The 14,442-nt window shown below is 44.2% G+C and overlaps 1 protein-coding gene across 1 annotated transcript in view; it reads right to left on the bottom strand.

Annotated features, from left to right (window-relative positions):
• Positions 1-14,442, bottom strand: part of LOC135917371 (uncharacterized) — a 208,983-nt gene that overhangs the window by 115,350 nt on the left and 79,191 nt on the right. The window contains exon 3 of the mRNA XM_070533230.1: positions 13,946-14,173. Within this exon, the coding sequence (XP_070389331.1) occupies positions 13,946-14,173 (228 nt within the window). The remainder of the gene's footprint in view (positions 1-13,945; positions 14,174-14,442) is intronic.

The following is a 14,442-nucleotide window of genomic DNA, read 5'->3' as shown; positions in this document are numbered from 1 at the left end:
ACGTCGCACCAATCTGGTTGACTAAACGGGTGGCTTAGTGCGAGCATCGTTGGCCACGTGACGCCGGAGCCAATGGAGATGGAGTGGCGCCACATAATTGTGTGTATAGAATGAGCCCTGCTCCCTCCGAATGGAATGCATCGGTCGAAAACATTTCACTAAAGGGACTCTAATGCTTTAAGACACGTACACCGCCTCTGCCGAATATTGGAAGGAATACTTATTTTTGTAAAGGTGTACGTGCTGACGGCTTTTATACTTTTACTTCTAATTATTCAAAGCTCCGTAGCATTCTCATGACTGGAATTCTGCACACGAATACTTCAGCTAGCACTGATGACTGTTGAAATGAACCGCAGGGAAAGAGAACCATACGAGCCGCGAATCGAAACTGGAAGTGATTTGGCAGCCGGCTTCCTTAACATTATCGCAACATTATATGTAGACGTTCTTCCTCAAGATATCTACAAAAAATACATTGATGTCGGCGACTAAATGGCTTTAGTTTTGATTAGCTCCAGCAATCTCTGAACGTTGCCTAAACATATGTAGAATGCGTTAGCGCTTCGATCTACCGAGGCGCGACATAGCATGCGTACCTATCGCATAAAAATCACATTTTAGTTAAAATCACTGTTAGCCACCTTGCTCATTTCACTCTCTATTTTGCTGACGTTAGGAGCGATTTATTCTACCAACGAGTTGGTATGATCTACAATGGAGCCCGTAAAAAAGCTTGACGCTACATATTTTTCTTCATGCCGAAAGACCTTCCATGTATATTGTGAACTCCATGGCATCTATGCATATTCGGCATCCATGGATATTCGCAGCAGACTTCAATTGTTGACGAGTCTCTTTTCTAACCTGCAAGACTGCATGAGTCGTCATTTTCCAGGATAAGTTTGGAAACTATCATGCCGACAGCCACACTAATGTATAGCTCAGAAAGTGTGGCAAACATGGACCACATTATTAATAGCCACAAGCATTGCCCCATTCAAATCCAAGCATCACTTGTCAGCTTCAATTTGTCGTGCTCCTTTTCGTCACCGTTTATAGTGTGGAGTTAAACGAGCCCTTCAGCGTTCCATCGTCGGCACTCATTGCTGGTTCAAATTGGACCTTACTTTAAATATTTCACAGACGTGCTATTCGTAGTGGAATTGTTACTCTTAAGAATGTGGACACAGTATCTTGTTGCCATTTATCTATATCTATTATTGCACCCTACTTGGTGCGTGGGATAATTTGTGTTCTCTGCAGAACACTCGCCGCCTGTGTTGAGGGAACTGGATTTAAAATAAGCTGTCGGAACATCTTCGGTCTTTGGCTATCTTACACTGGGTCAGTGCCGCTGTTCGTTGAACCACGTTGACGCGAGCGTGAGTCACCAGGTATGCGCCGCTCTTCGGCGACAGAAACGTTCTTTAAGATTTACCCGGCACTCTGCGGAATTGATCCCGTGTCTTATATGTACTAACGATATTGTCTGAATGCATATTCAAGCACGCCGCATGCGTGGACTTCCAGCCGTGCCGCTAGACGGCGCATCGTCTCTAGTGCAAAGCGCAAGAAGCGAGCTCGGCAGACTGTACGCTTCATACATGACGCATTTCGGCCTAGCCAATATGGTACATTATGTTGTTTCAAAACTAATGGCATTATCGACAACCTTCGTCACGACTGGGATGCTGCGCAATTTTCGTGCACGGAGTTTGCACCCTTCAAGGAGAGGACTGTTGCATATACTTCTCTCTCACCCCACCAAATGGCGCCGATATAAATTCAAGTGTCACAAAGCTTGTTCCGCTATCTGGTACATTTAGATCTACATCTTTCTTCCATTATGTACTTTCTTGAAGGCGCACATCTTCTTTTCTGTTTCATGCTTATCGGTACCAAAACCTAAACAATGCTGAGTTCTCTAACAGCGAGTATATGTACTTATAGAATGGAAAAACAGTTCGAAGCCTTTTTTAAGCTAAAACCCAGTAAATCCCGCGGATGTTAAAATTATCATATGGTCCTTATAGATGTGATCTTTTAATTAGAAATGTAAAATAACAAACACTGCAAAATTAACACTAACCTATACTAAACTAAACATTAAATACTATATGGAAGTCATTAGGCCAATGCTTGAGCACGCAGATACTGTTTGGGACCTGCGCACAATTAATGCCACAGCCATCAAGAAGGTATTTACACTGCTAACAACAAAACTACAATGAGATTCGATACCAACAGGCACTTTCACGAATCGCGAGAGAGAAGAGATAAGCACAAAAAACCTATTTTATATTCGGCATACTCGAACGATGGCATATCCTTAATTCTTCTTGCGTAAAAGAATGCGCGAATGGAACAGCCTTCCGTAAAGGGTAGTTACCCATCCCAGTTTCTTCCTCTCTGCTGTGCAAACGTACTTGTAACATCCGCCATTTTGGTATCTTTTAAAAGCGAACATTTTTCTTTCTGCGAAGCTCGTCGGTGTTTCGTGCCCGTGGGTGCTGCGTGCCTATTCTCTCGACGAACAGAACAGCCAATCACAGTGGAGGACATGCACAACGTCACCGCCACTGGCTTCATTGCACCGCCACCACATGGCAGTCGTCTTCGGGGTATGCGGAACAGTGTGATGGGTCCAGGACTTCTTGGAAACGCGGTTGCTTGCTGGAATTCAGAGGTACAATCAGGACTCGAAGGCAACAACAGGTCAGTGGGATGCCTCGCATTGAGTACACACGGCAAGACTACTAATGAAGCTCTCAGGATGACATGTACTCGACATGTTTTGAAGTGAGGGAAGCTCAGTGTAAAATTATATATTGATAAACGACTGAGGATCATGAAATAACCTATATGAGCTACGAGTGTGCGCAGGTATTTGTAGAGGCAGAACATTGACTCACAGTGGATGAATAGAGCTAGGAGGATTTCCAGGAAGTATGCGGCCGGTGTATTATGCAACATGGCAAAAATCGTCAAATGCAAGTCACAGAGGCTGAGGCAATCTCATGGGTTGCCGCAATGGAAAATAAAATTGATATGAGTAACTATTTGAGGGGGAATAACAAAATCAGCACAAATATTTTACGATAAATCCAAGGGAACCTCCTTAGCTTTCTATGTCACATCAGGACGCCTTAGAACTCGTAGTTATTAAGTGAGGCGGACGAAAGAAGAAGCAGCATGAGTTTGCTTCGGTAAAACTATCGGTTTAGGCGCCTCTGGCCTCCTTGATGACCTTAGGTTCAGGTATAGCAACGAGAAAATAAACATGTCGCCAGTAGATATAAGTAAGAGCCGATTGGAAGTCTGGCGTAAGAAAAGTATGGAGACAGCAAACAATGTTTCCACTAATAGTTGAAAAAGTTTTATTCTGGGAAGACTTTGTGTTGGTGTGTTTACACAAAAGTATAGGTAGGACATTAGGCAAACTCAGACGAAAAGCTTCGTGGCGCAAGCTTCCACTCCGTTTCAACTGGGACGCTCATAGCACCAATCGAACCATCCGTGTAGTCCCTAGACAGATTTAGTTACACGCACGTAGAGGCTTTGCGTACGTAGAGCTTCTACGTGTGAGCAGTGCACATGCGTAGAACGTAGCGGGCGCACGCGCGCTTCACGGCCGTGCGTGAGATTCAATTCTTTGCGTGGGTTTCTTGCGCACGTAGACAGCTTCGTGCGGGAGTTCCACAAGATCACGAACAAGCGATAGCGGGCCGCGCGCGCGCAGATGGTTCGCATTGAAACACGGCGACAGGATTGAATAGGCTACCGCCGTTTTCACATTTCCCGATAGATGGAGCTACCGGGTCCCTCTTGGCGTGCGTCGCGTGAATGTAGCTAAAAGCGTTTCAGATGGCGCGCACGTAAGGTACGTAGGCTTTTCACGTTTGCGTACGCGAAGCCTCTACGTACGTGTAAATAAAACAGTCTACTATCTCAAGGCGCGCCAAAGGAAACAGACGGGAAGATGGGATTTGACGTCTAAGCGCAGCAGGAGCAGCGCGCCGAAGCGGTAAGTCTGTCAGCTTTAGCAGTGAAAGGGCACCTAAATTCGCCTTGGCGTTGGCTGCGATGGCACGTGGCAAAGTTGCGCCTGCTGGGAAGGGAAACCCCTGCTACCGCACAAGGGTGCCATTACGTGAAGGCAGATAGCGTCGCCGCGTCATCGGTGACATGACACATCAGGCTGCGGCTGCTTGCTGGCTCGGGCAACCCGTACCGTCATGATATATTACTCAACACGCAATGCTGTGAGGATCGTTCTGCGCCTTTCAGTCGGACAATTTTGCTTTCGTATTCGCAACTCATAGGAATACTTAGCCGTCCTCGGAATATCTGCATTTGAATTTGCACTCCTTCGGCTGTTAGAAATGTTACACTGAACGAGTAATCTATATATATTATTTTTGATGCTTTTCGGTTTCTTGTTCATTTTTCGTTTAATATAATTAGGCAACGAATAGTGTTTCTTTACAAGTAGTGTTACTTCTGTGCAACGCCTTGTTAGTATAATGTAATGGACAGTACCAGTCGGAACCAAAGAGTGCGTTGATCGGAGAGCGAGCGTTTCTACGCGTTGGAAGAAATGCGGCTGAGTAAGTGTGCGATGCAAACAGGGCAAACTCATTGGTTCACTGATGAAGACATCGGCAAACCACTTGCACGATGCGCATGATTGCCTCTCGAGATGCATAGCACTTACATCGGAAGCGCCGCTAGTGCTCCAAAATCTACCCCACATGTGGGACAGATGACGTAGTCTCACTAAGCGATGAAAACGCCAGTGTCTCAATCGCAAACTACGACTCAAGATAGCGTAAGATACAGAAAGTGCTAACGAATATGCTCGCACACTCGAGGCGGAAAGCTGTGCCAATTTCTGCTACTCGATGAGCGATACGTTAAAAACACCAATGACGTGAGCTACCTTGTGAAGTTTGATCGACCCTGGCTACACAAAAACCGCGATGTCGAGAACGATCCGGAGATTGATCGGTGATTTGGCCGGCACGGACAAAGAGCTAATGAACTCCCTCCATGCGAAATACGCACACAACGCCGGAGCCCCGCCATGCACCTAGAGATGCGACAGACAGCGAGCAGGCAAGAAACTTTAATTGGTCCTAAGCGACTACGTTGTCGTAGTCGCGGGCCGCATCCGCGCCGGGGGTGGAAGACCGTGAACTTCAGCCCTGTCGCAGGCCCTTTGGAAAGCCCGAAGCTGGACTTGAAGGTCGTCGCTCTTGAAGGCCTCATGCCAGTCTTCTTGCCTGTTGAAAGGCGAGTGGCGCAACGCAGAACATTGCCACAGCATGTGGTTCAAGGTGGACCGTTCCTCGCCGAAGTCTGGGCAGCGGGGATCGATACCCGGAGTGTTGTGGCTCAGCCTTGAGCGAGACGGAAAGGAGCCCGTCTGCAGCATTCTCAACACCGAGGCCTGGGGTCTGCCTAGCTTCGGGTGACGAGCCGGATACTGTCTGCGTACCAGCTGGTAGTGAGTAGTGATCTCGTGGAAAGTAAGCAGCGGGTCCGTGGTTCGGTCGATCCCCTGCGAAGCCGGGCCCCTCGGACTGCCGCGGTTGATGAGACCTCGCGCCTGGTCATGGGCCAGCTCATTAGGGTTGATCGAGACGGGGGAGAGGTTCCATCCCATGTGAGCCGGGAACCAAGTGATTAAGCTGTCTGAATGAGCTCTCGTACGCACAAAGCTTCCGCTAACAATACTTTATTGAACACGCAAACTGTACGCATAATGAAGATGCGTACAAGATGTGAGAGCTAGCCTTCTACCAAAAGCTGCAATAACAGATCATATAAATATATATATACGCATCTTCTATTCCGGTCGTAGTTTGCCGCGCATATGGGCCTTGTAACGCTGATCACACGCGCAAATATATGCGTGTTCTCGCAATGTTCTCAAATTAGGCGCTTTGTAGTTAATAACACAGCATATATGTTTATGTAAACGAAGAGCCGTGGGCATACGTGCATACGTAAACAAGCTTGCGGCATTCAGGTGCTGGTGCACTGGGAATGACATTGGAGCTCTATGCCCCAAAAATTGTGGGCACTCTAAATCAGTACCGAAACGTAGGGAGTGGTATAATGACCGTCACTGCATTTACATTTAGCAACAAATGGTCTCGAAGAAGACTGGCGGCCTCTAGATCGAAGTACAACGGTCGTATGAAATTTTCGAATACGGCAAGCAATTAACCCAAGTGCCACAGGGCATTGCTGAACTGCTATGTAGTTGGTTTAACTCATTCCCATAATATTTAGAAAATATCTCGTCTCTGACAATAACTGCCCATTCAGTGAGACAAATCGATTACGCATAATCTTCACTGTTCATGTGTTAATTCTTGCGGTAAGATGTAATCGCAAACATGTGGGGCTTCATCTTGAAACAATACCGGTAAGCGCGCTCGTTCTTGTACGGCAGAATAAAGAACGCGAACATGCAGCGACTTGTGTGTAAACTACTGAAAGGTGACTGAAGATGAAGGATCTATTGCCGTGCTAGTACTGTGTGTACGGTCAAAAAGAAGAAAAATAAGACGGAAAGCAAGAATGCCCAGTGCCGAGATGTAACGATTCAAGCTTTATTTCTTTTTGACCTAGAATGCAACACCTTTAGTTAGTTCCATGTGCTTTATACATGGGTAAATAGTATGACACAATTCATTATTTACCCGTTAATTACTTCCACCAACCAGCCCAAATTATCACTACACTAGAGCTTATTGACGCGTTGCAGTGCACTGCTTTGCACTTCATTGCAGCACAGGGGTTTGCTATCCCCAGTAGTGAACGGTTTGGTTGACCTCCCTGCCTTTCTGCTTCTTGGATTCTCTCTCCCTTTATATAAAACGCATTAACTTGTGGGAGAGAAAGCGTTCTCCTCTTTTAAAATTCAATTAATTGTTAAGCAATCATTTTGCAGTTTCAGTAGCTAGAGCACAAATGCGAAAACGAAACCGCTTCTGTTATGTTCTCCGCGCTATGAGAGTGCGGAACCAGGGGGCAGCGTGCGCTGAGCTTCCGTTAGGAGTGGCAGACGGAGCTGCACATGTGTAGTCAGCCGGCGTTTATCGTATCGTGTTGTAAAGGTTTTTCGTTTGCCGTAAATATCGCTTGATTTGTACTCAAGAGCGGAGCAAGACCCGAAGGAAGAGAGATTGACGCATCGGGAGCGAAGAACAGAAATGATGGATGGTTACGCTGCTTGGGTCTCGGGACGTTCGAATTGGCGATGTTCCGAATTTGTCGCTGTGTGGTGTACGCTTGTGCGCTCGTCATTTGCCGTCATCGCTCGGGGATATTTGCGCTGGATATCTTTCACTTCGTGTACAAAACTTTGCACGCTGCGGCATCGAAGAATTCCTGTATTTGGGTGCACGTATGCGCTTGGACACGGATAGCCTGCTTGCTCTCAGCGGGTGTTCAACAGTCTACGCGCGCTCGTAACTTGCTCATGAGGTAAGCCCATTTTAATCCTGTTTGGTTTACATAACGTAGGTGTTAAAATGAGGTGTGGTAAGCCGGTGTTGCGAACAGAAATATTCTTTCAAAAGACCACTATGCAATGTGTTAGGGCAAAAATGACGCATGAATGGGGAAAGGGATCACCCTATCTTTTCAGATCGATTCCAGTGGTGGCGCGATCGGCTCAATCGCAATTTCCGTGCGGTACTTCAAACCTGTTGCTCACTCGCATTGGAAGCATAGAATAAAACTGCGTTCAGTTGCGCACTTGTATTGACGCTTGTATTGGCTTGAGAGCATACTGTATCCTATACAATAACTGCTTTTAGAATACGGAACTAAACGTTCGAGGAAATAGCAGTAACTCACTACCTGTGATCGTTACTTTCTTGCTTGGGTGCACGTTTCAATTGTGACCAGAAAAAAAAGTTTTTCGCTCTGGCTGCTCTGCTGCGTTTCCTTGGTGCAACTTTTTGCGGTGCACCAAGATGTGTTCCTTCGAATGATGTTTGGGCAGTCAAGGCATTCGTGTCAGTAAGCAAGCAGTAAACGGTGTATCAGTGGGAAAAAATTTGGACATTCAAGAGAAGCGAATGGTATCATCACAGACTCTATTTTACGAATTATTCAGTTGTATTACTAAAGCGGAGAGTGGATATGCGTGAAAGTCAGATTGTATTGATACTAAAAAAAGCAAGGTAACTTATCATTACTAATGAATCCTTTCCTTTTACTGAAAGGCAAGTTCCTGTTGTTCTGCTGGAGCTGAGAAGAGGTCTGCTGCCTGCAATGGGTCCATCTCTCTCAAGTTATCGCAGTATTGTAGCTCTCAAAGTGAGTGGATTTTTGTTTCTCTTGGCTATTTGCTAGCTGAATCATGATCATCTACTTAGCTGTGTAGGGGATCACTCTTAGTGACATTCGAGTGCTAGTGCACAAGCACTCCTTTATAATTGCAACGTATATGACAGAGTGCAGCTGTGGCAGTAGGCGAAGGTGCTAATCTATAAACGAAATGAGGTTATTTGAGGTAATATGTTAATATATTGATGTCACTGGATTGTGGTCTAGCAGGCAAAAATGGTTAACAAAGAGAAGTAATCTTAATTTGCACTTGGTAAGATGTACAAGCAATTCAGGCTGTTATACATGAAATGGGGACGTTTGTCGATGTCTTCTACAATGCTGCAGTCCTGAGTAGCTTCAGAGTTAAGTGATACCACTATAATTTCCCTGTAAAGCATGCAGCACAGTTTAGCATTGGGGGAGGCTGGCATCAACACGCCTGTACTTACTGTGAAGTTCAAATGAGGTGCTACTGTTAGGGTGACTACATATATATTTTATGGTTTAATTCTAATTTTGTATGAGGCAGACATAGTTTAACCACTTGGTTAAACAATAGTGATGTAATATCTATGTATACAAGTATTTGCCATTCATTTCTGCCATTAGGACAATGGCAGAAATGCATGGGTAATGCTTCGACACATAGACATTACATCACTATTGTTTAACCAAGTGGTGCCCCTGCATGCTAAAATTTACAGGGCTATTATTATGTCAACATTTGTTGTAACATTAAGGCACCTTTTATATTATTACAGATTACCATGATTGTGCACCACCATAGCGTGATATTTGCACTAAATGTATTTGACTTTACTATAAAACCCTGCACAGTGGTGCATCATGAATTTTTTTTTGATAGTTTCTCTCCTCAAAATGCACTTCACGTTATATTTTTGTTTGCAACAAGACTATAATGCAGTTTTCTCTCCTTATATTTTGTGGCACTTGAAACTGCGACGAGCTAAACCACTGGGCAGCAATACTGGAATCACTACTGCGTGTGGTGCTGTCTTCAAACACACACAAGGAATACATAATTACTTTTTAGCGCAAAACAACGGACAGAAGAAAGACGACCAGAGCGAGGCACTGCTCTCAACTGACATCACTTTATTGCGTCGCTCCTTTATAGACAGCAGAATCTAGAAGAACATGCGCTGTGAACACCATGTGCAGGAACCACCAACATCCAATCACTAGAGCACACTCATGCGACAGAAAAAAAAAACTTATTGAGCACTGTACAAGGTTAAGGAAGGCACACTAATGCACTGTGACCCCAACGACCGTACGATGAAAGCTTCCGATAACTCTCGGGCAGTGGTATCACGGCTCTTTTTCAAACTCGTAGTATCACGAAATATTGCGAACATGAGCGATCCATACCAACAGGCACAGGTTCCTATTTGGCTCAACGTTGTAAAATATGAAAGTGTAGAGCCATGTTTCGTGATACTACTACGATTTTGTAAAGGTGCTGCGATACCCTTTCTTCTGCAGTGCTCAATATGGTTTTTTGGATTCCGTCGCATGAGTGCGCTCTTGTGATCGGATTTTGGTGGTTCCTGCACATGGTGCTCACTGCGCATGTTCAGCAGTGACGCAATAAAGTGATGTCAGTTGAGACTAGCGCCTTGTGCTGGGGGGGAGGGGGGGTCGTCTTTCTTGTGTCCATTGTTTTGCACTAAACAAAGTATTTATGAATTCACACCAACTAGCCTGCCAACACTTTTATTTATTTTATTTATTTATTTAGTCGTGATGTTAACCCTCACTTGAGGGTCGTTACAGGGAGGGTCAGCAATTGATTTGTACATAGAACAAACACTGTAGACCATTTGTAGGAGAACATTTGTAATACATAGAACATTTGTAGAAAAAAACACACTGCTACATGCAAGGAACAAATATAAGCTATACAGTGTGAGCGAAATACTTATCAATGCCAACCTCAAAATCATTCATAGCATTTTTTGTACCACATCATTCGGTAATTCATTCCACATTTTAATAGCGTCGGGAAAGAAAGAAAAGCGGAATGAGTCTGTTCGAGCTATTATTGGTTGCAAGAATGTACTGCGTGTTGTTCGTGGTAACCTTTTGCGAAAGAGCGTCAGATAATCATCCTTGTTTATTTTCACATCTGCGTGTAGTATTTGAAAAAGCAATTTCAATCGCTGCTTCTGCCTTCTTGATTCAAGTGGTTCCAAGTTACATATTTTTAACATTTCAGATACCGAGTCACGTCGTCGATATTTAGAGCAGATAAAGCGAAATGACATTCTTTAAATTCGTTCTAGTTTATGTTTTAAAACCTTGTGATGGGGGCTCCACACAGCACCGGCGTATTCTAGGCTCGGACGGATATATGTCTTGTATGCAATCAACATGACTTCTTTCATCGCCTGGCGTAATTTCCTTTGCAAATAGCACAACTTCCTGTATGTTGATTGATAAATATTTTCAACATGAGGACGCCAGTTCAATTTATCTGTTATGGTTATACCCAAATATTTGAAGCTACATAATTTTAGCAGTATATTATCAGCAATATTATATGTGAACGAGATCACTTCCTTTCTTTTTGTTATGTGCGTGTAAGTGGTTTTTTTAAATTACTTTCCATACCCAATTTTTGACACCATGAGCTTAAGTTTTGAAGGCACTGGTTGAGTTTCAATTGATCTGCCCTGCATGTTACCGGGCAATAAATTAGGCAATCATCTGCGAAAAGCTTAATTTTTACAGGTGATTGGACAACCGCTGAGATATCATCCATGTATAGGAGAAAAAGTAGTGGCCCTAGTACGGAACCCTGCGGCACACCCGCATACAGCTTACGATTTCCTGAAATAATATCTGCTACTCTGAGTGCTTGTTGGCGATCAGTTAAATACGCTCCTATCCAATCGAGAACATCCGCACTAAGACTGACATTGCGAAGCTTGAAGAGCAGTTTACGGTGTAAAACTTTGTCAAAAGCCTTCGCAAAATCTATGCATATAACATCGACACAGGCATCTATAGCAACACAGAAATCATGTATCGTTTTGATCAATTGCGTTACAGTTGAAAGGCCACTGTGGAATGCATGCTGAAACGGATATAATAAGTCATTTTGTTCAAGAAATTGTCTGATGTATTTTGCCACTATATGCTCAAATATTGTACAACACACCGATGTGAGGGACACAGGCCTATAATTGCTCAACATTGTTGTATTGCCGCCTTTGAAAATTGGGACCACAATTGCTGTACGCCAATCTTGAGGTAGCGAGTGGCATTTTAAAGACTTCTGAAGTATAATTACTAGGTAATACGACAACCACTCCGCGAATCGTCGCAGAAATTCATTCGGTATACCGTCAGGACCACATGACTTTTTCGTGTCCAGAAGGAGCAGCTGATCAAATATGCCTTATCGGTTAATATTAATATTACCTGCTTGAAGTGGCATTGTAGGAGCCGATTCATATTCTTTGTTGTCATCCTGGTCGGTACAGAACACGGCCTGGAAATATCGACTGAATCTGTCAGCGATATCAGGCTTTTCCGTAATTACTTCCGTTCCTTCTACAACCTGTTCAATTCCTCCATTCGTTTCCTTAAAGAACAGCCAGAACTTTCATGGAGAGCTTTTCAGAAAGTTAGTGAGGGTGTTATTAAAAAATTGTTTTTTAGACGGCGCCATCTCTGCCTTCAAGTTTTCTTTTGCACGCGTTATTTCCACCGGGAACCTTTTATTTTTGCGCAATCTTTTTATTCTGCGCTTCAGCCGAATTATTTTTCGGGTTATCCATGGGTTTCTTCGTTTTGTTTTTTTAGTGCGAGTAGGTACGCAGTTATCGAAATAGTAGTGCACAATTTCCTTAAAACATTTCCAAAGCTGTTCAACCGACTGAAGCCTTGATATTATCTCAAATTCGCTAAGCGATGTTTCTAAAAAGTCAATGATAGCCGTATCATCAGCATGACCGTAGTCTTTAACATGTGCATGAACGTGACGCTTTGCTCGAATGCTGATGTCAAAGAACACGTCAACCACAACCACTCTGTGGTCCGATATACCATCCTCAACTGATACGGCGTAATCGGCTATTTTACTTGATATGAAAACCAAGTCTAACAATTAATGTGACGTACGGGTGAATCTTGTGCAGGTTTTTAGAATTTGTGTTAGATTATGAGAAAACATTAGCTCTAATAGCCTATCAGCGCTACGGGTTTCTACATGACCAGTTGAAAAGCTTTCCCAGTTAATATGCGGTAAGTTGAGGTCTCCAGCCATTATTAGTCTTGTGTTTCCATTACATGATCACACAAAAACATATTTCAGTCCTCTAGAAACTCGGCCGGAGTGCTGGGTGGTCAGTAGACGGCCCCAATAAGATACGTAATGTTGGCGTATTTCACCTTGCACCACACTGTTTCTGGTAAATGGCAATCCACTTTCATTGCCACCATTGTGCTTTTAGTTATCACCGCCACGCCACCACATCGAGTGTCCCTATCCCATCGAAAAATCTTGTATCCCGGCGGTACAATGCCGTTATCCGTTATGACATTATTCAGCCATGTCTCTGTTATGACCATAATATGGGGACTGTATGTAATAAGTATTCTAAATCAGTTACTTTGTTTGCAATGCTTCGCCAATTTATTGAAAGAATTTTGAGCTATGATCGCGCCGGCTGAGGTGGGATCCCGCCCCTGCTATCCACCGCTCTAGGCATACGCGATCCGCGATGAGCGGAAGCTTCAGAGCCGTCGTGATGTTTTGGTTTATCTTGTATGTGCTTGCACTGACAACGAATGTTCCGTTTTCGATCCCATTCATAGAGCTCACCCTTTACTTTAAGCTTATCATTAATACGCTTTACTTTTTCGCCATTTGCTTTTTCTGTTTCGCCGCTTCGCCACAACTTCTTCCTGACATCGACGGTTTCCTTGGCGTAATCATTGCTGATGCTAATGGTAGACCCCTTCAGCTTTTTACAGTTTTTGAGAACATTTTCCTTTTCCGAGTGATTATAAAAATTCCTAATGGCTGGTCTTTTTCTATTTGGATTTTCCTTACCCAGCCGGTGAATTCGGTCTACTGATTTCACTATAACGCCCAATTTTACTTCGAACAGATTACTAACAACGGCTCCCCTCAAGTCTGATTCAGTTTCACCAGAAGTTTCAGGTAGGCCGAAAACGATAAGGTCATTGCGTCTGCTCCTGTTTTCATGGTCAATTTCTGTTCCTGTTGCCGAACAATAGTTTCCAGGCTAGTAATACGCTCACCCATTTCCTCAATAACATTAAGATAGCCGGTCAATTTGTCAGTTTTAATATTTAAATCGGATACCTCCTCCTTTATAGCATCTATCTTAGATTCAACTGTAGCCTGATTTTCCAAGATTTGCTTTAACATCTCAGCTGTCTTTGGCCCGCGGTTTTCCTCAACGTCACCTGACATCAAAAGCATCAGCACTGCAGACAAGCGATCAATGACACTAGCAATACAGTTGTGAGGGCACGGCAATACCAACAAAAAGCGATTGTCACTTCGGTAACATGCAGCATTGGAGTGGTAACGAACCTGCATAGACAGTAATGCCAGCTTAGGCATGTTTTCTGCAGGCCATGTGCCGTGCCCTCTGAAGACTTCCTGGATATGCTGCTCCTTTTGCAGTCGAGCCAGAGGTGACGTCACCGCTGATGACAGCCGATCCTCCCACGCATTGCTTGCAGTATCCAGATAAGTTCCGTTGATAGGTAGCCAGTTTGTGTCGCTCGTAGTCGTCGCTCCTATAATCCGCGACAAGACCTGCATAGACAGTAATGCCTGCTTAGGCATGTTTTCTGCAGGCCAAGTGCCGTGCCCTCTGTGTTGTGCCCCATTGCCTCTGTGCCTCATTGTGTTGAACGCAAGGAAATGCGGCTTTGCCTTGTTTCACTGTGTTGCGGGCACTTCTGAAGTACTGTCTGTCCAACAACCTTGGTGACATGAAAGTGCCTTCCACTTCTATGCGTTGCTTTCTGTTTCATTGTGGCATCACATAACATTAAAATCATAATGTGTATGTACTTATTCTA

Source organism: Dermacentor albipictus, chromosome 2 (assembly GCF_038994185.2).
Source record: "Dermacentor albipictus isolate Rhodes 1998 colony chromosome 2, USDA_Dalb.pri_finalv2, whole genome shotgun sequence".
Lineage (NCBI taxonomy): Eukaryota > Metazoa > Arthropoda > Arachnida > Ixodida > Ixodidae > Dermacentor > Dermacentor albipictus.
The sequence above is the reverse complement of the archived record's forward strand: the minus strand, read 5'-3'. Positions and strand labels throughout refer to the sequence as shown.